Below are 24,719 nucleotides of genomic sequence, written 5' to 3'. Positions count from 1 at the left end.
CCCTACTACAAATTGACTTTAGCTCCTACTTAAAAGGACCTACTTTAATGCTGAATAGGCAAAAATAGAAATTTCCTACACTGTCAGTTTTAAAGGAGAAATAAATTTTGTACTTGCAGTTCGACCTCTTTACTGTCTTAGGTTCTACTATATAATAGAATTAAAGGTTCAACATAGGGCCAAAATTTTGACTCGGGAGACATCGTACATTACACACACGATTCAGCGATTCTCTAACGACGAACGGATCCTTTAGTTTTCGAACTGCCTGAAATCCGAAATACAGAGCACTATTAAACAGCAATTTAAAATTCAATCCGGTCCTCCTCGACGTTTATTTGATGTATCGCGTTGCTGCGAAAGAGCGCATTGTTATGCAAAAATTTAATAGTGATTTGTCGCGTCTCGTCTCATTGGTATTTAATGATGCAAATTAATTCACAGCAATGGATTATATCCATCGCGATATAATTTTAGCTCGTTCCCGAATAGCGACAGTATCACTTATTTCCATTTCACGTTTCCGTTTTCAACGATAATTGCTTCTCGCCACCAATAGACTACGGCCGTTAATTAAATTTTATTGATCTTTAACTCTCAAGTCCGTCGCGGCGAAAAAACTTTCCAAATCCCATTTTTAACGAGACGCCCGGCTCTCTCATCTATTTTCGTATCAGTAGAACATTCGATCTTTCTTACCTCGAGTCAGCGTCACTCTAACAGCGCCGTGGTAAAACATAAAACGAACTTTCGCACTTCTCACTTTGAACATTCATTCGTCAATAGCTCTTGGGGATAGAATGGGATATTCTTTATCTCGTAACGTACGAATCCGACGGTGTCCTCTCGACAGGATGTTTTGAACATTTTGCGAAATTTATGACAACGAAATGGAACGCTAGTGCCACCGAATAAGTACGCAATTTCTCCCGTTTAACTTATTTATGGTTATCGTACTTTTATCGTGCCATTATCGTACCTTTTTGACAATGAAAACGTATTATATTGCTTAAATTCACATTCAGACAACAAGCACATGTACCTACAAACACGGATGTTAATGCAATGACAGAAATATAACGATAGGGTAGAAGCGTTTAGGTGAACTAGGAAAGTGACTCGACCAGGAGTGTGAGGAGAAATTATTTTCATAAAACAGTAGTACTTGTTGAGATTCTGAAAATATTCAAGGCGAGAGGTGTCAAAATTTAATGGAACAGAAATGTCTCGTTTTGACAAAATTAATTTGTAACGAACGAGTAGTACACAAGAAACGAAGTTTTCTTGCAAAATCCCATTGGTGGCGAGATCGTAACAAGAAGTTACCCGGTTGATAAATGTAAAGAGATAAGCGGACAACGTGTGTGGGGATTTCCCTCCCGGCGCTCCTCCCGTATAATGCTCTCTATTGCGAGCGCAAATGCGAACAAAAACGTACGAATCTGAAAGTCATTGAATGCGTACATATATCCGGGTCGAGTCGCAAAAACGCACCGGTAGGTGTAGACGACCTGGATCGACCACTAGTCCGTGAACTCGCGCAAGAAAGTGGATACGGTCGACAGTGAGCACGGGCCGTTCTTGGCCCGCCGTTACGTAGGATCGAGCTGTGGACCATAACTACTCGCCGCGCTGCGGAACTCGGTGGGCCGCGGGCCATTGAGATTTCCTCGGTCGCATTTTATTGTAGCTCCTCGCATTTATCGCAGCAACACATTTCTGGGAATTATACCGAATACTAAACTAGACAAGATAAGAAAGCTGAAATTCTTTTGAATCTCTCGTCTTGAAATCATGGAACTAAGCAGCCTAGAAAGAAAAAGTCATTATTTTTCTAATACTTTGTGTCCCCATAATTTTTCTTTCTTTTAACAAACGTTAATTGCTAAATCTGGTTGTTTATTTCAGAAAGCCCCAAGTCATTATTTTTTAAATTAATTTTTAAAAACTTACCAACATTATGTTATTTGCTGTCCTACACGTAAAATAAAATGTATCGTTGTCAACGAAGTACTGCACTCATTTTCTAAAAATATTGCTGCAAGCAGACGTGAATAGTTTTTTCATCTACTGAAAATTTACAAAGTGACTTAGGCTGTTTCAGCAATACACGATTCAATTGTACATTTTCTTGCATTTGTATCGTTCCGGGCATGAATTGAGTCTACATTTTAAGTGCTCGTTCGAAATTAATATGATAATTCTATTGATATTTAATGTAAATACAACATTACGGTGTACACGTCAAATAGTCGTATGTCGGAGCAATTGTAATAATGGGTGGGAATGTAACTCGATGTCGCGGTTGCCGCTCAAGCAGGAAATCGAATCTATTTACCTTGTATTTCTTTTCCCCCGATTTCCGCTTTACATCCATCGGAAAGCAGATTATGCAATTGCGCCGAGAAAAATATCGCACGGTATCCGCAAATCATCCATTCTCGCATTACCACGCTCCCTCGTCCGCGTGTCAATGCGTACGCAACAGGTCGGACAAATGCAACTTTTCAAATCAACGCTGCATGTTATAAATATTAATGAAATCATAAAACCAATCTCGCGTCACGCGAGAAACGAACCACGTCAAAGACAAACGCACGTGCAATTTTTAACGAATAATAATCCCGTTCTCTTTTAACAAAATATCGCGTGATATTTTATTGTGAACGCGAGCCTCAATGCAATCTCCGTAATGCCTGCCGCTATAAATATTGTTTATACGCTACCTGTGTGGCTATAGTTAACGTTATATATTTATGCGCAAGACGGCGCGAGATCCTGCGCAACGCGACGGAGATGAAGTGGTGTTTTATCTTGTGCGATTTACGCGATTTCACGCATCCTTTATTGACACGTAGAGCGTAAAAGATAAAGCAAGTTAGCCAAGATCTATATTTCAATCCGCCCCGATACGTCCGTGTCTGCTACACGGCGTAACACTTTTATTACCGCGCGCGTTTCCCCATAAACACCAGAACGCAATATCTCGAGTGTTCGAATAAAAGCGCAACGGGCGTAACTTAGATGCATCCGCCGGAAATTGTTTGAAAGTTCATTTTACAGCGCGCATTAAGATATGCCGGCGTTACCGCGCCCGTAAACTACCGATGCACATATTGCGCCCGGGCATAATGCCGTCATGAAAGTCAGTCTTGTTTCGTCGCGCAACTTCGGAGACTGCAGCTGACGAATCATAAAAGCTCCCGCCTCCATCGCGTCTCCTTTCGCATTCTCCCGTCTGTCTCTCTTCTCTCTTCTCCGCGCACCCCCCCCCCCCTATATAACCAACATTTGCATTGCCTTGCATTTTCCTCGAGACTACGCATCCGACTTCTTTTGTTCTTTGTAGCGTTTCCCCCGTCACCTTGGCGTAGGATGCGCCCAACTTTTCACGCTTTAGTATTTCGTACTTCTTATTAATTAATGGTCCAATAATTTTCTTCTCTCTCTCTCTCTCTCTCTCTCTCTCTCTCTCTCTCTCTCTCTCTCTCTCTTGTACTGAAAAAAATATTTAAGTTATCGAGCGATGGTTTCTACACGTTTCTAATATTAAAAGACATAAAATTATCCAATGAGAATTTAAAAAAAATTGATCGAACTGGCAGAAATGATGTTTATTTTAGTCACGACGTTTCGACCCCTTTATCGGGTCCTTTTCAAGTACAATCTAAAGTTGACTGAACATTTTAATTTATGCCAAAGCAGAATGAGTTCATGAGTCTGTGGTAGCAAATTCATAATATATGTAGTTGCTACTTGGAAATTTCAGAAATTGACATCACCATTATGAATCTATTGACTACCGAGACATATGATATCATAAATTTGCTACCACAAACTCATGAACTCATTCTGCTTTGGCATAAATTAAAATGTTCAGTCAACTTTAGATTGTACTTGAAAAGGACCCGATAAAGGGGTCGAAACGTCGTGACTAAAATAAACATCATTTTTGCCAGTTTGGCAGATTAAAAAAAAATTTTCCTTGGTTGATTACCACTGGCGACAAAAAGCTACTCAAATTGTTGTTACGTAAAATTATTTTCGAGGAGATTATAATGTTGCACACGCGTGTGAGCTTTAATTAAAAAAAATGTGTACAGTTGCTTCTTATTCCTCCCCGTGTTTTTCTTTCGTCTCTTCGTGTCTTCCGCTCACTTCCTTTTCTTTCTGATTCAAGCATCATACTTTCTCTTATCTGCCTCTTCTCTCGCTTCTTTATGGGACCTTATTATCTTTTCTCAAGATATCGAATCCTTGTTGCCGCGAAGAAATCTTTTTTCTCGTTATATAAGTGACAGTGTGTCGCGATCGACACACTCGTGTTTAACATTGCGATCGATACGGAAGCGGGCGAGAAATATTACGCTACATGTAAACAAATACTTTTCAAATAAGAGCACCCGATGTGAATGCGCTCCACTCTTTCAGCCTTCATCTCTTTTTCCATTTTCTCCTTTCTCTTTTCCGTCCCCTTTTTTTTTGTTTGACTTGGCACACAACGAGACCGATTTGTTCGACGCCGATACCTCCCATGTACCGAATATAGGAGAAACATATTGCCCAGTACGTAAGTAAATAACTCTGTGATGACGAAGGACTGTCAATTTAAACGGGGGACAAATAATCGTAAATCGACTGCTGCAAAGTCATTTGGCGCTGGTATAACGATGCTTTCACCGGCGCGGCGGCGGATGCTAAATATTCTCTTTCGTTAGGTATCGTTAAAATCGTTTTTCATATAAAATAACCGTACGACGTCGCGCCATAACGACTGCTGCTGCAGAATTTATCCTCTTGTCCTGACGTTTACGACGACACAGCTCGTTTAAAAAGTAATATTCCGTGCTAACGAAGCATCGCCATGTGTCGGGAAACAGTATCGGTGCATTTCCAATTTTTACATAGAAAAAAAAAGCGGAAACAAATGTCTGGAAACGTTCCGTTCGTACACGTCGACCCCTTGACCTTAATCTCGCGCGGAAGGTCCGCCTGACAAGCGAGGTAGGGTTAAAAATCGAAGTGGAATTTTGACTGCCGGGCGTATCGAACAATCGCTTTACTCAATTTTTCATCATTCTTGTCGGTGAACGGCACGTAATTCCGCGGGGCAACGTGACCAAGCGTAATTTCATCGAGCTGCCCATTCTTCTACTCCCCCACCGCCGTCGTCTATTCTCCCCTTTGCTGCACCGTGTATCCAGCGATTTTCCGCGGGGTATAAAGTCGAAAGCTTAGAACTAATGGACAACGTAATAAGTTTAGCTATTGTATAATCGCCGCTAATGGCAGGAACGTGCAATGGTACTTTGACGAAAGAGATCTGTCCAAAGGGAAAGACAAATGCCTCTTAAAAGGTTCCTTTCACGAGCGCATTGCTTGCTACCAAGGGAATGCTTAACAAAAGAAGATTACGATAGTTAATATAATAATGATGAAGATACCTTCAACTCGTACGTAAATCATACTTTAATTAAGCATTCTTCACGGAGCACTCAAACTTCCTCGCGCGCACCCGAAATACGTCGTACAACTCGCGCTCCTCGGGCAGAAAGCTGTTTTCTCGACCGGTTGTAATCAGTACGTTTTGTCGATAAATAACATGTAATCGAAAGAGGTCGTCGCAGCGCGGAAAAAGTAAATCCACGCGAAAAAAGGTAAAGCGCCTTTGAAAGAACCCTTTTGCCAAGTGGCCACTAGGAGGATCGTGGAAACGGCGACGAAGATAGACGTGACAGGGGTGAGGGAAGGAGTCCAAACGATGAATTTCATCCATGCGCCATCGTACAGTTTTATTCAACGGAGTTTGTTTGCGCAGCTGATTGCCTCGGCGCAGCAGCGACGACGGGAGTAACGAGAGTGAACTTAAACGATCAATTAAAAATGTAAACTCGCCTAATTGGGATGTTAAATGGTATATCACTGCCAGCGAGAGCGGCCGCGATCCGACGAATCGTTTCTCGTCTCTCCTTGATTGCGCGAGAAGCGAGCCCACGTCTCGACACTTTTACGGAGTTGAAAGCCGGAAGTTGGTAGCGAGCGGAAAAAAAGTGAGAGACCGTCCTGCGCGAAAGTTGGAAAACGAGCGAGGCGTGCGTGCTTAACGTCGGGTTTAATTGCCGATTTAACTGCGCACGAAAAGAATATTTAGCATCGCTTTTGAAGTTTTTAAAACACAGTTTACAGCAGGAACGAAAATGTTTGCTAATTAAGATCGAACAGGATGTATGAAGGTTTTAACAGTAAAGGCGACGTCGGGCTATCAATTGAAATAGCCGTGTTAAGTTCATTCGATCGATTCGTGGCTCCCACCTTTAAAAGCACAGATATAAGAGAAAGATTGTTTTGCGGAGGTAATAAAATCAACTTACGTATAACGATCATTGAAAGAAAGAGACGGCAAACTAGTAATTTCTAGCACTTATTTTTCAACTGAATAATCAATCAATGATTTAATCTTATCCTCTTCATTTTATTTTAACTTTAACACGAAACATTTCTGGTACGTTATGTTCAATCAAATTGAAACAAAAATCTTCTAAAATCTCTAGTCGAGAGGAAAAGTAATAATGAATGCACAAAAATGTAGCAGCACATAAAAAAATGATACGTGCAAAAAATATAAATAATAATTAGCTCTTATCACACTTATTTTGCATAGCGATGGGTTAAACTCTAAAGCGGATGTGAGGTCTCGTGATACATCTAACATATTTCTGTTATTTCTTATGGCTAGTTGAGAGAGATAATTAATTTATAATTAGCGATAACCGATTTAATGCGATCATTGTTAGGAAATTCGAAAAAAAAATGTCCGAAGAAATCCGCGGCGACACGAACTGCCGGGGTTGGGGAAGGGGGTAGATTATGACCGCGTGGCAACGCGGAGAGTGTGAACGCGGCCGGAATAGATCGCATAAATTACGGACCAGCCGTGGAACGTGCGACATAACGAGATAATTAATACACGGACGACTGTTCAGGCGAGAGAGGTGGAGAGTGGGATGAAACGTTGACGAGGGGAAAGAGAGAGAAAGGGAGAGTGTGGGGGCTAGGAGGGGCGAGACCGGGAAGAGAGCCGAATGGTGCGTGCGTATGTGTATGAGTGTGTATGTCATCGCCCCTTTCTGTACCGGACAACGCGCACCCGCGCCAGAATGCATTTACCTACTGTTTCGTTGCTTCTAATGGCCGCTATTCGCCACCCCGTATATTGTCCGCGAGGGTCGGCCGACATCTCTTTTGTTCCACGCCCGCAGTTGCAGTGGGTGAGGAACGATTCGCCCAATCGTCCGGGCGTTCGATCTAGCCACGGTTCATGAGTCTGCGAACATGGATAAATTAACGCTGGCGAAGAAGAATTGCTGAGGAATGAAGTTTAAGAAGAACTATTACCTGCGCTTTGTGCAAATAGAAGATAAAAAACACACTCTCCTCCCTCCCCCCCCTCTCTCTCTCTCTCTCTCTCTCTCTCTCTCTCTCTCTCTCTCACGTTCTAGATTTTCTAAATGGAGAATCCGAGTTTATTCCCAGTCACTCTCACTTAATGATGTGAACTTATGTTTCTTTCAACTTATGGTGCGACGAATCGTCAAAGCCGCACCTTTAAAAAATGATGGACTTAAGTGCATAGTATATCAATACTACGTATATAATATGTATATGCAAATACGTTTATACATATGCATACGTAAGTACATTATATTCTGTCTATTATAACCAATTGTGTGTATTTTTGTGAATTTTTGTATACGAGAAATTATTTATGTCTAACTCCATCTGGAGTGTGAAAATTGATATACACATACATGTATGTCTTTATTGTAACAAAGGTTATGGATTCTCTCGCTCGCATACATGTACACGCGTACACTCACGCACACACAAAACGATATGTAAAAATTGACGATTCGATTTCGTCGTCCAATCGTGATTATCTTGGTTCTCCATCTGCAGTTTGCACTAGTGACATCGATTGATCCATAAAAGATAACTTGTAGCCCTAAAGTCTTGGCTTTCCGGCCAAAATTACATAAGGTTTTTCTGCCGTTGAAAGAAGGATCGGTAGATAAATTTTTATCTGCACACAGCGAGAATGTACACTTCTCAAAAGTCGACGTACAGATAGAAAAACCGGGGTGTGCGTGCATGTGTGTCTACAAAAATCTAACGGTCGATAAAACCGCGGCTCTGAAATGTCAATACACAGTCTGCATGAGAATTCATGCATTTATAACTTGGTAACTTCTGACACTATAAATCTACGTATCCGCGAATCTGGCGGAATCTATGAATCTACGAAGCTATGAATCTCCCACAAAGCACACTCTACCGCATACCAATGCAGCCCGTTTGAAGGATCTTCCGTTTTCAACGTAATAATCCCTTATCCCGCGAGCGGACGAGGATGAGCTATAAGCTATTTATAGTAACTTGGAGTAGCAAACAGCAGCCTTCAGCGGCGAAAGCATTAAAAGCGCACTTGGGGCTGTTTTTGTCAGGCGCGTCCCGGTCGCGTCATCATCGTCGGAAATTCCCAAAAGTTTTTCCCGGTTGCGCTCCGTGACGTTTTGCGCCCCGGTTAGCAAGCTGCCCCAAGGCGTTAGCTTTAACTGCGAGAAACGTGTCGTCGGCCGCGAGTTTTTCCGTCGACCTCCGCCACGGGAGTTCTCCTCCCGTCATTGTCGAACCGGGATGATCGGCCCGGGTGATTTTCATCAGCGACAATTGTTCGTACCCCTTCGCCGGGAGCAGCCTGCCTGCTTTCCCCAAAGTCGAATAATTCACTTTCCGTTCTCCCGGACCTCCGCATAAATTCACCCCGGGCCGCCAGCTCGTGGTCGCGCGAACTCAGAAACACGGCCTCGTGGCTTATCATCAAAGATTCACGGAGAAATTGACTACGCGCGAGTACCGAAGATATGAATTCTAAGAGGGAAGCTGCTTCGCTAATTTTTTATTAACTTCTCAAGGAACGGGAGTACAGGTATATTTGTCTGTACAATCAGTTTGAAAGTTTTTCTCATGCGTTATCTTGACAGTAAAATATAAACAATTCCCTTCTGCATACGAAATAAAATAAAGAGATCGCTTCTGTGGCAACGAAATATCTTGAAAGAAGAAAGAATATCGACAGTCGAACGAATGAAGGTCCGTCTTCTCCTCAATCATCCAGACGCAATCTGAGGGTCATACCTCCCCCGCTTCTGTCGAAAGTATGTACATTCTATTGTCCGAAGGTATGTGACGCGCTTCGGCGGAAAGGAACGAAATCGATTAAAGCGCAGCAGCCTCGCGCTGGATCCGGAATGCCATCTCGTCGCCGAGCAAATGATGCCGCGTATCTTTTCCGCGCTTCCGTCACGGAGTCCACTGAAGGTGGACTCGAGCTTTAACTCAGATATCCAGGCAGCATTCCAAATTTTACGACGTGGAAGTGTGCGCGGGGTACACGGCAGAGCTTCCCGGTCTCTGACCCCCGATGTACCACTATAACGGAGCAATCGCTGGCGCGAATCGATGGGTATTTATTGCCGCCGATGCGGCAATAAATCGTAGCCGCTGGCCAAAGTCAAAATACTTGTGCGATTCCCTTACATCTTTCATCGCTAGGGAGTACAAGAACATTCCACCCAGCGACCGCGCGAAAATTTCGACGACGAGACAGCACCCAACACAATCGGTAATAACGCGAATGAAATAAAAACGAGATTAACGTCCGCTTTTAAAAATTCAACAGTGGGAGTCCTAATTCCGCTGACGCAAACGTGTCGTTTATGAACGCTAAGTAAAGCGATTACGATTTGCGACGGCAAATCGCATTTGCCGAGCGCATCGAAAATGTATTCGTCGAAATCGCGTTTGTGTATTTTTATCAACAATAACCGCCGCACCGCGCGACGAAATACCGAACGGCAAACGGACTCGTAATTCGAATTCGCCGATACGAAAATTAAATAAAACACATGTGTAAAAGCTAGTAGATTCATATTGATATTCTATAAGCGATACGAGCGGGTGATAGCTACTAAAGCAAGCAAACGGAATATAGTTTTTGCATACACATGTATGCAAATAATTTTAGGTGAATAGTTCTGTTTTTCATTTTTTTTTATAACGTAACAAACAAATATTTTTTAACTGGCAAAAAGTATTGTTTTTTTTTCAAAATTTTATTATTACATATTCCGGTATAGTTGCAGGTCTTTTTTTTCTTATGCGTGAAATCGTCAAATCTATAAAATAACGTAAGTTCCTTTCGAGCAGTAGTAACGAGAAATAAAATTGAGAAGAGGAAAAGGAATGCAGAACCACTACATTTCATTCAGTTTGTAATTGTGACTTTATTTCGCATAGGATTGTTAGACACAACTAAATGTCAAATACATTGGGTAACAATTGTTTTATCATCATCAAACATCTTATTCGTGCAATTAAAAACAACCGAATTAATTATGATTTTATTTCACATAGGATTGTTAGAAAACAAAATTTCAGACGCATTGGATAACAATTGTTTATCATCATCAAACATCTTATTCATGTAATTAGACAAAACTAACAACTAAATTAATTTATAAATTTATTACCGCAAAATTATTTATTTATGAGGCAAAGCATTTGATTGAAAACTGTCAATGTCTAGTATGCGATTTTTATTATTTACCGTAAACAATATTAACGATAATTAATACATTATTTCAAATACCTGCACAGTTATGCAATACAATAGTTTTTATCGTTGCATTATTTTTGTTACTTTGCCTTCGTCAATACAGTGGCAAAAATACCGTTACTTTCTACCACCGTGTATTCCCTGGAAAAGCGTTTTATATCAGAGATTGGGCGGATTTATTGCGTTTTCAACTTTAACAATGTCCGAGAAAACTTGCCTATCGGTTGTGCGCGACTTTAACCGAGTTGGAGACGAATTCAAGCTGCAGTACGATAGATATACCTGAGAGCTCAATCCATACCTCGCGCGATTCAGCTGAACGGAACTCTGCCGGTTTATTGGTTCACCGTGCGAGGATTTCGTGGAGGACAAAATAAATGTACCAGGAACGTCGCGAGGTGATAAGTCGATCTACCAGATATATTTCCAGCGAGGGACACTGCGCGTGTGTCCAGCTAGATCAACATTTGCCAACCTCTTCCGGTATGCGACTCTCTTAGCAAAAATATCTCTTAAGGATGGAGCCGCAATGATATACCGTCGCATTCATTCTTACTTTAGCCCGTTTAAAAAATCGTCATCACGCCGAGTGCGTAATATCGCTGCTTCGAAAATTGCATTAATCTCCCGGGGGACTCTGTAGAAAACTTTGGAAACTTGGCCGTCAATTTCTTGTAACGAAACTCGAAACAATACCCTTGGGAACTTTTAGAAAGTACTGCAATGTGTCATTGCGATATCGCCATGCCGACAGCATTATCGCGCACTTCCGCCGAATATTGAATGAGTGTGAGCGTATCATCTGAATAATACGTGTCATGCGATAAAACAAGTTACACCCACTTGAACCTGCTACTTGAAGGCATCTCGAGTCATTTTGACGTTAAGCAGCTTAAACGGCTGATACATCCGTGTACGCCGTTCCGTACATCGGATTAGCTACATCTAAGGGCTTCCCTGTTTCTACGCGCTGTAAATTGGAATCTGTTCTCTATTACTGTACTGACACTCAAACCCGACACAATTTCTCCTTACTAGTGAATAGTAAGCACGTGCATGAACAACCTGGAGACAAAGCTACAACGGAGATCGCGAAACGCGTAATCTTGAACAGAGAAGCGCCAGTGTTGCATATCTCTGTGTAATAATGTTAGCTATAACGAAAATGCGGTTAACGAAGTCCGACTACAATTACGCAGGTTAATCATAAAAGCAGCATTGCAATTCAAATTATTCCTATTAGAAATATTGCTCGTGAAATGCGATCGAGTGTTTTCTTATCAGTTTCAATACGAATTTCATTATTTCGTAATGGTGATTTTCTTACGTATGTATTCAATATTCAAAAGGTCTTTGTTCGGGTATCAATAACATAAGACTTATACAGTCAAAAATTTTGCATGAAATATCTTATAATCTTGCAATTACCGAAAATCTGTATTCAAGGTGAATATAATTAGACTCGAAAATATCGCTTAGGTTCCAAATGTATCAGGTATTCACACGAGAATTGAATTTTTATACGAACGAAATAAAAAATCAAGACTATCTCAATTGTAAAATTGAAATTTCTACTTTTTTCGCCACTGTTTTACAAAATAGCACGTAACAAATGATGTATCTGATCGCATATATAATTATTACTCTCTTCCACACAAGCGCATTAATTCAGCATTGTTATTATTGTGAACGTGAGCACAAGTTGGTCGAAGTAATTATCCTGGCAAGTACGCCGGCCGACGTTGATACGTAACTGAACTGAGAATTATTCGTGTAATCTACATCATCGTAATGTTCCGCAAACTGGAATCGATTATTTGCCACGTTGAACTTCCATTAGCGCCAGCCGGCTGTGTTTATGTATCTGACAGTTGTAACGCGAGTGCAATTAGATACACATTGAAGCAACCGTAACTTTCTGGATTTCTGTTAAAATTATCTTTCTACGCGGTGGATGAAAACTCGGTCGAAGAACAAAATAAAATAAGGAATTTTTTGAACGTTGAATGCAAATATTTTGTTTGCTAAGTGTGCCTTTTGTTTCAAACTCACATAAATTAAAGTCCTGAAAGCGAAGTGCATTCAGATTACTAAATATATATATTAGAAAATTTGAACGCAACGATCTTGAATTTACTATAAAAGTCAATTAATTAGCAATAAATTTATATATGATAAAAGTAAATTGTAAATTACGACATAAAAATCAACAATTTAGCAATAAATTCATTAATAAAAATAATTAAAATTTTTCTGCCATCGTATGTTATCTCCTCTTATAAGAAAGAGAAAATTGAAAATCGATTTATATCACTCGCGAAATATGACGATGAATTAACGGTAGGTTCAAGTTTGCATATTGCGCGCAAAAAGCTTCGAAGAAGCACAATCGTTTCTTCCTTGCTCCGTACAGAATACCACCGTGGACTATCGATCTAGAACAGCGTAAACACCATGTAGGAGACAGTAGGAAACGAGAGATAGATGCGCCGCCGGGTCACAAAGAAACTAATCTCCAATACAGCGTAATGTAAAGCCGATGGCCTTTCGAGGCGGAAAAAAACGACCTGTCGGAATACGGTCAGCGCATCTTTTGCATCACAAACGGCGATCTTTCAGTAAAACTTGGCCGGACCTCATCGAAACCTCGTAAAAGATTTTCGGTAAGACGTGGTCGACGTGAAAAAGGCTATTCCTTTAAGCACGACTTGTACGACTCTTACGTGGAATGTGAAATGTAGATTCTTAAAGCAGGGAAGCTCTGTTCGTAAAGATTTATGCGATGCTTTTAATTTACTTAACCATTATTTAATGCGCTCTTCAAATAACTTGCCATCTTAGTTTTTAAATATGTGCGACTTATATTCTTTGTACATTAATCTAGATTACACATAGGAACACAATTGCATCGTTCCATTTTGAGGAAAATAACATTGGTTTATAATTAAAGGAAGTAAAGAAGACGGCGCAATTTTCTTTTTCGATCGTGTCGGTACCAAAAAGAGGTCGTGAAGATTTCTACGTCTCCCAGTCTTGACAGCGTATTCGAAACGTCAACGACACCCGCGTGGTGTCGTTGGCGCCGATGATGTCTTGCAACAGGAATAGGGCAAGAACCTCCTTGACAGTGAATGTCTGGCAAATTTTTCTCACACTCGTGTCAAATCAACGATTACATCATTTTTTTCTTAAGCAGCAAAATAATTGTCAACGAAAGTGTAGTAAAATCTTTACTTCAGTGAAATAATGCAATATTTAGGGCTAGTTTCACAAACATCTGTTAACTGCTAACCAAAGGTTAATTGATTCTCTGTCTCTTCTTAAATAATAAGGTGGAAAAGGATAGGGAGTCGACTGAACCCTAGTTAACAGTTAACTGATGTTTGTGAAACTGGCCTTTACAATTAGTGAGACAAGTAAACTTTCGTTTCCAATATAGTGAAAATTTGCTTCCAGGTATATCATTCCGATGTTATAGACAGAGTCAAGACTAATTGAATTATTGATATAAATCGATATATTATATTACGTTTTAATTAATTGCGACATACTGGTTATACTTATAATTTATTAAGGGCACAAAATCGTCCGTGCCAGTCGCTTATTCGACGTCGACATTTCGAAGTTAGTAATGTTGTGACGTTGGTACAAAAGTTGGTCGCTTTTGAGGTTGATGGTTTACCTTTGAATGCCCTTTTTATCGCGTCGCAAGGTCGAGCCACGCGTCTTCTTCAAATTCGACACATCCATTTTGCCTCTTGCGATAGAATCGAGACGCGGTTCTATGATTCGGGATGACAGCTCGGCAAGAATGCGCCCGGTCATCGCGATGTGATATAAAACCCGAACGGCCAACCGTGACGAGGAGAATCCACCGGATGAAAGGTGGGCAGTCGTGCTGTGTGACTTATCGATCGAACATCGTCAGGGTGCACTGTCGTCATTTTTTAGAGCCCTCTTTATACAGATGATGCATTGGTACGTCTTGCGAATCGAGCACTGATATTCGTTGAAGACTACGGTTTAGTATAAATGGAAAGAAACGGGAATTAAACGTGAATTTACGATGTTAAAATACCATAGGAGATATCTAATAACGAAAGAGTGCAAATCGCCAGTAGTTAATTAACAGAAAATAGAATTGTTAGACGACATTAGGCTGGCAGATGGTTTATTAGTTTGATTCCGACGTCTCGACCATACGGGTTGTGGTCCTTATCAAGAAATTTGATCATCTACAAGTTTATTACATCGATTACAAAAGAAAATCAGTCAGATTACGAGCCAAGTGAAATTTTACTTACAAATATTACGTCATCAATTTTACATTAAAAACGTAACGGCCACAGTAAGACTAAAGTCTAAAGTGGTGTACAGGAGATACAGAGAACAACACAATAAATAAACAACTAAAACGAAGTCGAAGTCAGGAGGATAAAATTAAGAGTAAATAATAAATATGTTCAATAAATAAATTAAAATATCTAATATCTAGCACAAAAAATATCTATTACTGAAACATTGCTGTGATATTAAAATTTGCTCGTGAAGAAATACCGTCTATTTTGCGATTATAAATATATCAAAGTATACCGTATTCGTAAGAATTATTTCTAAAGGATTTCAAATATTCTCTTGTCACAGATGCAACTATTATAAAACCGCTCATAGGTAATCGGTTGTGTTTTATCAATTATCGATGCTTTTAATCGGACACCGCTGCACCAGCTATAACACCGTATCTGTGGCTCGCCATCAATTTTTTTCAACTTAATCACGCACCTTTTATTACATCGCGATATAGCTTTATCGAGCAGTTCGACGCAACACGTGTAAACTCGCGTAAACGAACGTCCGATGATTAAAACTGTCTCTCGCCGATTTATTTTTCCCGCAGCCCGGCTGTTTCATCTGTTTGCACGTTTCGCCGTGTCCTGTGAAATTACATTCGCACTTCGCGAAGCAAAATCTCTCGCGATAGATAGCCGCGCATTGGTCGCGAAGAGAGGCAGGTGCATTAATGTTCAATCAGTGCGTAGAGCAAGCAAGGCGTTTCCTAAACTTTGCAAATGAATTCCTTGTTGGGCGAATCTTTAATCTTTAATATTTACGTTAAGTGACGCTCTTATAGAATTATTATATAGCCGTTCTATACTAATAACTCAAATGTCGCTTTTTGTTGCAGAAGCGCGAGCCAGAATAATCGGCACGGCGGATATCTACGTGAAGACCGGAAGTCTTCTGACGTTGACGTGTCTCATGTCGCAAGGTCCCCACGATCTGGGAACGGTAGCTTGGTACCGTGGAAGTCAGGCGGTGGTGACATCACCGCGATCAGAAAATGACATCGAAGCGGAGCCCCGCATAACCGTCGAGACGGAATGGAGCGATGCCCTCACGTCGAGGTACGAATGAATGATTAAGCCATTTACTGGTTAAACAATTAAGCTTAAAACTAGAAGTACCAAGGAGGTGACTTGTTTCACAATTTTTTTTTATAATTATTATTCATCTTTGAAACACTTTAATTTCTTTCCCCTGATTTTTATTGAAATGCACATGATTAGTTTTACGAACTTGTTCTCTCCTTTTCTCTTTTCCTCCTAAGACTTCTATGTGGTATTCTATATAGATTGATCTTTGGTAATTTTAGCGTTAAGTTTAAATTATTTTTAATACTAATTATAATAGAATTGCTCTTGTGTGTAATGTAACACGAAAGAAAACGAACGAAAACTTACGGTCAGTCGTTTTCCTGATTAAATGAACCTCGTTCGCTCGCGACAGAGAGCGTGTATATTATGATTTATACTTTAAATATCAAAAACTTAGTTAACGTGAAACTCGTTTACGTGCTATGAACAAAATAAAAAACAGAAAAAACTCTCGTCACGCTTGTCGCACGTTCAGAGTCATCGCTTCCGCACGGGGAAAACTCTCATAAACGTGCACACCCGCGTGATATTGTTATACGAAGTGCTATTTAATTTTTTACACCGGCTCCAGTCGGGCGGGTACGTCGAATAAATAAAAAATAAGGATCACGCGCGCCATATATTTGCGGCCGTCACATTTTAACGCAGTTTAAATATTTCAATTTTTGTCACAGCGTCGCTGCGGCGCGTTTTAAAAGCTGGATTCTACAACGCGACCGGGCGCGTGTTTCGCCCTGGACGATATGCCGGCCGCAATTTTGCAAAATTGTTCAACGAAGGGCTCGCGACGCGACAACGCGCTTACGCCGCGCCGAAATCAGCTCGGGCGAGTAGCTGAAAAACGTTATGAAGTAGTAAAATGTAATATCAATCATGTTCAGCCGCTCTCATTCTTGCGACTTCGTCGAGCGCGGTGAATATTCGTCGAGCGCGATTGGTTTCAGCCGTACGTCGGCAAAATATATTTTTTCCCCTCGGCGATTCTTTCATCGAACCGTCCGTCGCGCGTGCGATATTTCATCGCACACACGATGTAACCGTATCTTTTTCGAGCTGCCGGCGAAATAAATAAATGGTCCGCCTCCGCTTATCCCCTCCCGCGCCCAGGGGAAATAATGAGAAATAATGGCGTGCCGGGGTGGTTGTCCCGCCGGTCCTACACGTCGTCGTGGCTCTTTGAAAAACTGATCCCACGCTCAAATTAATTTATTTCGAGATACCCGCGGGTTTCGCAAGGCCGCCTTAAAAACGCGCGATACGCATATCGCCAAAGTATTTTCCGCCGACAATGGGGTGGTGGGAAATTTATTCCAGCCATTTTAAATTCACAACTCGCCCGCAATACACTAACGTTAATTTATTCTCAATACTTAAATGCTTCTAGTCTACTTAAATATAAACCTATTTTCATATAATTTTTATTTACACATATCTAAGTGTATCATATCCGTGCCATATAATTATTTATAATAGCGCGAAATACCGAGATGTTTAAAGAAATTTTAAATTAGACGACAAACGCACATATTCTATACATGAAAAGTAATCTTCCTATTGCACGATCATGAACAAATTAAAGCTGAATAGCGCGCGTAATGCTATGTCTAGTTCTCTTTACATAAAGTATTTAACCAATTTATATCATGATAATTTCCTTCATTATAATCTTTTAAGATCGCGCATTATTTGGTGTAAAGTAACAGAAATTGAGAGAATCTGTTATTACGCGCGTATCACAGAATGAAAAGAAAGAAAATATATTTTCTTCACGTTGCATCTTTCAAGTTAATATATTAATTTAAAAAACGTCCTTATGATTATTATTTGTATTTAGTTAATAATTCGCCAATTTTATTCTGTTCGCGCGTTTACGATCTATCCATATACATGGATATGTATATTTTAATAATGTCTTTTTATTATTTACAATACCGCCGGGGTATCAACAATCGTACAATATTTAAACGTTAGTTTGCATGTAATTCAGCTTCTTGATTACACCCTCGGAAAGGATTTCTGTTACCGAGACAGAAAATATTATTGACGCATTTATATTTCTCACAAGCTCATTTAGTATAAAAGTAAGATAATATCAAAATAAAATCAATGATTCTTATTCTCGTCCATCGAATTAAAAAAGATTGACTTACTAATTGAGACAAGAGTAAGGGCCTGAGCAGAATGGCTGTCTTTAACTCTTAATACGTAAGACAGTTATTGTGCATTACTTCAAGACAATTAAAGGCTTAAAACATAAAGCATTGTCTTAAGACTGTCTTAAAGGTATAAGATAGCCATTCTGCTCAGGTCCTAACTTATATAACTGTAAGTTTATATACTCTTGCGTTTAGAAGAAATTTCCCCTCCATCTTACAACGCACGAAGTTGGCGCCACGATATTCGACAAAAGACGACGCATACTATCAATTTATTCTAGATTTCAGAATTTTTCATTTCAAATTAAAATATTCCTTAAAAGGAATAAGGTAAATTTAGGCCAATATAATTACGAGCAATTGATGTATAGATAATAAATATATATGTATAAAATTGTTACAATTTAATTTTATTTTTACACTTAATTTTAAACTTAGGATTAAGAGGATCGTGCGTCCCTTTTAACTTAACAATGACCCTTGACTTTTAAATTGTAACAATTTTATACATATATATTTATTATCTATACATCAATTGCTCGTAATTATATTGGCCTAAATTTACCTTATTCCTTTTATTGAATAACAGCGAGCTTGTACCTTACTCTTTTTAAAATATTCCTTTCTCTATAATAAATATGATTGGCGCTATATCGATCCTACCTTATGATACATTCAAGTGTAATAGCGTTGGATCCGGAAATTTTTTCTGTGGGTGTATCTCATAAGGCAAACAGGGCGCGCGATGCTACATTCTAATATACTAAGAAATATATGCAAGTGCGAAAGGAGCGGTCATTTCACGTGCTTCACGGTTATTGCTTATGTCCCATTTCCCTATCCAGAGTTCGGGATAAAAGTTGCCCGTTGGAATTACTCGATAGAGACCGGGGGGAGAGGGAGAGAGAGAGAGAGGACAGACATCGAGACGCCGCGGCGTCGCGTCGCGTGACGTCTGATTATTCTAATTGTCTCGGGTAGATCCGAGACAACAGGGTCCTTTGTCACGTGTCCCGCGCACCGTGAAGACGCATCGGACATGCTCCGCATTTCGGACGACCCGGGCGCTGTTGAGCCAGGTCGCTTGTGTCGGGCCGAATATTGCGCCGCCGTCGTCGCGCCGTTGTGTCCGCCGCGCGATGTCGCGCGTCCGTTTTTGGACGTGATTGACGATTGTCACGGCGATGCCGTCGCACGGCGCATCGCGGGCAAATTTACGGGGGCCGCGGCCCAAGAAGCGAATTAATTGTCGCGCACCTGTCGGCCCGCGACTTCCGCCATGCACGCACGTCCCCGCATTCGGTACATTCGACGGGCCGCTGTCCCGCAAGTACACCGCGGGTGAAACGTCGTCCCCGTGACGATGGCGTCAATGTGACACACGGTCTATGTACTTGTTAAAAGGGAAATGTAAAAAGTACGCCTTGAAATTCCTCGAAGGGAATAAAATTCGCGTTCCCCTTTCGGATCAGTCGAGTTGAAATTTATAGACAGAATGGCACGGAGAGTTTATATGCGAACATTATATTATCCGGCGATAACATTCCCGCATATTTCCGGAATAGTAAATACATTATTCACATTCATAAAGAGATATTCAAATTTCACGTTAAAGCTAGGAGCTAATCTACGAGCCTGATTTTCAATCCTGGAATTTCCGCGCGCATAAATCGTTCGCGCTCTCGATAATATTAGCGTGTAACCGGATATCGTTTCATTCCGTCGCATCGAGATTACCTTACCTTCCTACCGCTCGAAGGTGCGCGGTGGCTCGCTGTCGAGGAGCTTAAGCCCGGCGTCCGCCATACGTTTTCATTATCCTCGGACTCCATCGAGTCCGCCGTTATGGCTCGTCGTCGGCACCGGCATCGCAATAATTATTTCGCGGCACATTCGGCTCGCGGAATTGCGGTAACCGCATGCGGGACACCGTGGCCTTAAGCGGCGGTTATTGGTCCCACGAGTGCGATGCATTACGACGTTGCGCGATGAAGCTAACTACTGAAATGCAGAAAGTAAATGAGTAATCGATAATCTGTTGGGAGCGCAACTTCTTCGCGTAACGTCATACAGGAGGTTCCAGGAGGAAAGGTCAATATATTCTGGGAGGTGATGGTATCGGTCATTTTAAGCAAAAATGTTCATACGAATATACGTCCCATTCCACCCTGTTTCCGAGTTAGAGCTATTTGAAGGTACAGTTGCGAAATTACTGACAAGAAAGAAATTCTACGTACTATTTCTAATATTTATTGTTCAAGTGATACATTTGTTACGGATCATAGTAAGTTTTCAAAAATTTCACAACAATGCATTTCTCAACTCTTGTGTGAACATGGCGTGTTGCTCGTTCGACATTTGCGAATATGCGAGGCATTTTGAACATTTCCACAATGTAATCAGCACAACAGCCAACAGACGTATAAGAGTAAATTCACGCGGACGTTTATGGGGTGGAACGAAGGGTGAAGTGTACAGAAAAAAGTAAATACACGAGACATTCAAGTAGTTCTATCTCGGAAACAGTGGGGAATGGGACATATATTTGTATGAACATTTCTGTTTAAAATGACCGATACTATCGCCTCCCAGAGTATTGAACTTTATTCCTGGGACACCCTGTATATCGCGTAACGGATATCCCTGTTGTCCACGTATATCCTAGCCGACACAACCGTGTATCGCTTCTTACCTAAAAACGATAACTTACAGCGCGCGAGATATTATAGCGATACGCCAATGAGGATAATCGGCGAAAGGCGGGAACTATTAATATTTGTAATCGACAGTCTGTATTGATGACATAATTAAAACTTTTCCGGAACTTTTATATCTGTATCTCCTCCCGCGATCGTCGAAGAAAACGCGTTAGGTTAAATCTCCGCAACTCTTTCCTCTCCGGTATGTTCAAATTGAAAGTTTAACAAAGATAATTATTGAACTTAAAACGATAAAAACGTGAAAACTTTCGAGCAGGAAGCTCCCTTTTTTTTATTCGATTAACAAAGAATCGCGCGAGAATTCCTCCTTGGCGCGGATCGAATCATTCGGAGCATATTCGGGCCGCTTTTCCAGCTAGTTGCCGTTAAATTGCCGATTAACTTCTACGTGCCCGCGACTTTATCTCTCGCGCGTAATTACGTGTTTATCCCTCTCGTGATTAGCGCAACGCGACCGTGCAGGTTTATTAATGCGTCTCCGCGTCGAGTCCGCCCGCACAATTTTCTCTCTGTATTCCGCGCGTTCAGGCCGGTTCGATATTCATATTTGAGGAACTGCATTCTCACTCGCACTCGCAAAAGCCTCCCGACACCCGATACGCCATGAAAATTCGAGCCCGCTTCGATTTCTATCGGTTTCGATCGGTATTCCGATCAATTCAATTTACCACGTAACAGTAACGAGCGTCTCACAAACAAAATGGAAAAAGAATGAAAAAGAATACTTTGCTCTCTCCACCTTCCTCGACTATTACCACGGAACGAATTGATTGAAGTTCGGTTGAATGCAATGTAAATTCCGAGTGAGAGAATGACTGTTGCGATATGTGGCCGTAAAAATTGATATCTATACACGACACACGTGAAATGATAAAACAATAGAAATTATAATGTGATTCCACAGCGCTTATTGAATATTGAACTTCCCTTGAGTTGCAAATTTCACAATTCTTTTCGGGACAATAAATAGACTATTGTAATATATTATTATGTACTGTCTTTTTTATCTTTTTTAATTGTCAGTTATCGTTTGGTATCTTACAACTTATTTATTGTAAGTGTACGCTCTTAAAATACGCAATTTTCATGCACTTATTATAATATAACACAACACTTGCATTTGTGCGTATATCGTACAGTCTAATTAATAATACAGAAATATCTGCAGGCCGCATTTAGAGATGGTAAAACGTGATAAAATATGCATCGTGCGTATCAGAGATACCTTCGGCAAAAATGTGTACGATGCGGAGAGAAGAGTGGGTAACCGGAGCGCTACCGCTAATAATGTCGTGGATAATTATCACTAAATTAACGATACTTTATTATTAGTTGTGTCATTAGTTATTTTATATGATCCTGTACTTTATACCGTCCTGACGAAACTATATACCGCTAACGTACGCGACATCAAAACGATTACGTAGAATGCGTACACAGCGCGATAACGATCCTGTTGCAAATTTTATGAATGCTTTTAAATATTCCATGATAACGCAAAATTCATGTCATAACATGGGCGGATGAAGAAAGCGCGATAGTTTTCGAGCGTTATGCATATCTCTTTGGAAATATATTTACAGTTAGTTAAAAGCGACGGAGTGGCACTTTTTTAAAATCGAATTTATATATGAAAATATTCATATTAAAATTTATCTGTTTCTTACTTTACATGTAAACTAGTTTGCATGTATGAGATAATGAATTAGTTATTACTTTGTATTTGTTACATCGCATGTCATTTTCTAGAAAATTTCATACTTTTATACCTCGGAAAATGGCTTTTCTTTGATAGTGTACGCGAGACGAAGGAAAATCCTTCACAGGGCAAGCTTCAAAGAGCTACTTCCATATATGGCATCCCTAACGACCGAGTAGTAATTTTCTGGCTCCGTATACGTCACTCCTCCTTTCATTGTATCCTTTCCCCTTTGATTAAGATTAATACTCCCGAATTTTAATTTAAGTCACATTTTTAATTAAGCCAACATGTGCGCCGCAGATAGGTTGTTTAGCAGAAAGAAACGAAATGAAAAATGAAGCCTTACCTAGTTACCTAAATATCACAATAAAATGCAAATATATTTACGTACAACGACAGTTTCGTGCACAAGTAGCATTTTTCTCCTGCGACACTGACAATGAGCGTAGCTTAATTCCTCGGAAACGGCATTCTTGTATCGCAGACGCAACGTTAACTTTATTGTCGCCTAGAAATTTTTTCAGCTATCACATTTATATTGCATTTACCGTGACCGATTTAATGACGGTTACATAAATCAGATATGCATTGCAATGTACACGTTCCACGTAGCGATAAACTATATTACCTTTTGTGCGGCAGATTGAGGATCACGCATGCGAAGCCCAGTGACTCCGGAAACTACAGTTGCGTTCCTACCGTGGCGGAGAGAGCGAGTGTCAACGTGCACGTGATCAATGGTAAGTCCGTCAGAAATGCCATAACTGATCCACGCGACAAGATAATCCCTGTACGCGCGTCGATCACTTATCCTAGGGTTGCTGCGATACACCCGGTCTTTGTTTATCACGGTGCATTAACCCTTTCACGCATGGCGTATCCTTTTACTGACGATTTAATCTTCTCGCACGCGTGCATGCGGGAAATTAAAATATTAAAGCGATACGCACTTCTGGCCGGAAATCGGCTTGCAATAAATCTCAATTCTCGATCGCTTAAGTAAATTAAAGTGGCCGCTGCTCTCTCATCGAAACACTTTTGATGCCAGTAATCGATTGTGCTCTACTTCACGGGCTCGCGCACACACGCGCAATGGCAAATTTTATTTTATTTTATTTTTGTTGTACTTTTACTTTCGCATGGAATAGAAGCTAAAGAATGAAAAATAACGAAATGGAGGATTGTAAAGGGAGTTTATTAAATTAAACGTTTATCAAATTTATTGCAACGTAACATGAGTCTTAATTGTTGTAGCAGATATTTTATCGCACGTTTTATTGCGTATTTTGAATTATAAGTACGCAGTGATACAGAATCGTCGGAAATTTTATTTTGCTCTGAAAAACCGGGCAATTCGATGAATTATACGTAAATCATACACACGAGGCACATTGTCGGCTTATTGTCCGTATAACCGTTGTTTTTCGCGAGCGTTTTTCCGTTCGCCTTATGATCGTCTGGCGACGTATAAAAATAACCCGATATCGTCGACGGCATCGCGTTTTCTGGCAGGGTCTACAAAAAAGCGTAATATCCAGCGGGAGGAAGACTCGTGAAGATGAAAGGCAGAACGTGCAGACCGTTTAAGAGGCGTTTCTCTGGTGGCCTCCTGGGCGATCGAACTCGAATTACAGTCGATTGTAAGAAAGCCTCGACATCCCTGGTTAATTGTTTCGTAGTTGAGAAAATGTTAATCAATTAGTTACCAGTAGGAAAATATTTTTATCGAGCTGCTCTATTTTTTAATGATTTTTTAATACTTTTACAATTGACTCATTTGTATCTTGATAATTATTTCAAGATATAATTTCGTATAAATCAAACAACGCTATTTCAGTTTACAATGTATTATTGTGATTATAATTGTAATTAGCTGCGTAAAAAATGACTAAACATTCCGCAAATTTTGAGCGTGAAATTAAATAATGAGGAACTTTGGTATTTTATTCCTTAGAATTATTTTTTTTCATATTAATGCAATTTCGAGGGTAAATATATCGATGAAGGGAGCCAGCCCCGATGACCTTGACC

General features: G+C 40.4%; 1 protein-coding gene across 1 annotated transcript in view; it reads left to right on the top strand.

The window, feature by feature from the left end:
* The window catches only part of LOC105569009 (lachesin), a 346,765-nt gene that overhangs the window by 274,907 nt on the left and 47,139 nt on the right, over positions 1 to 24,719 (top strand). Inside the window, exons 4-5 of the mRNA XM_012025128.1 lie at positions 15,861 to 16,080; positions 23,331 to 23,428. Coding sequence (XP_011880518.1) covers positions 15,861 to 16,080; positions 23,331 to 23,428 — 318 coding nt within the window. The remainder of the gene's footprint in view (positions 1 to 15,860; positions 16,081 to 23,330; positions 23,429 to 24,719) is intronic.

The sequence above is a fragment of the Vollenhovia emeryi genome, unplaced genomic scaffold, assembly GCF_000949405.1.
Source record: "Vollenhovia emeryi isolate VEMERY1.0 unplaced genomic scaffold, V.emery_V1.0 DF939126.1, whole genome shotgun sequence".
Taxonomy (NCBI): domain Eukaryota; kingdom Metazoa; phylum Arthropoda; class Insecta; order Hymenoptera; family Formicidae; genus Vollenhovia; species Vollenhovia emeryi.
The sequence above is the reverse complement of the archived record's forward strand: the minus strand, read 5'-3'. Positions and strand labels throughout refer to the sequence as shown.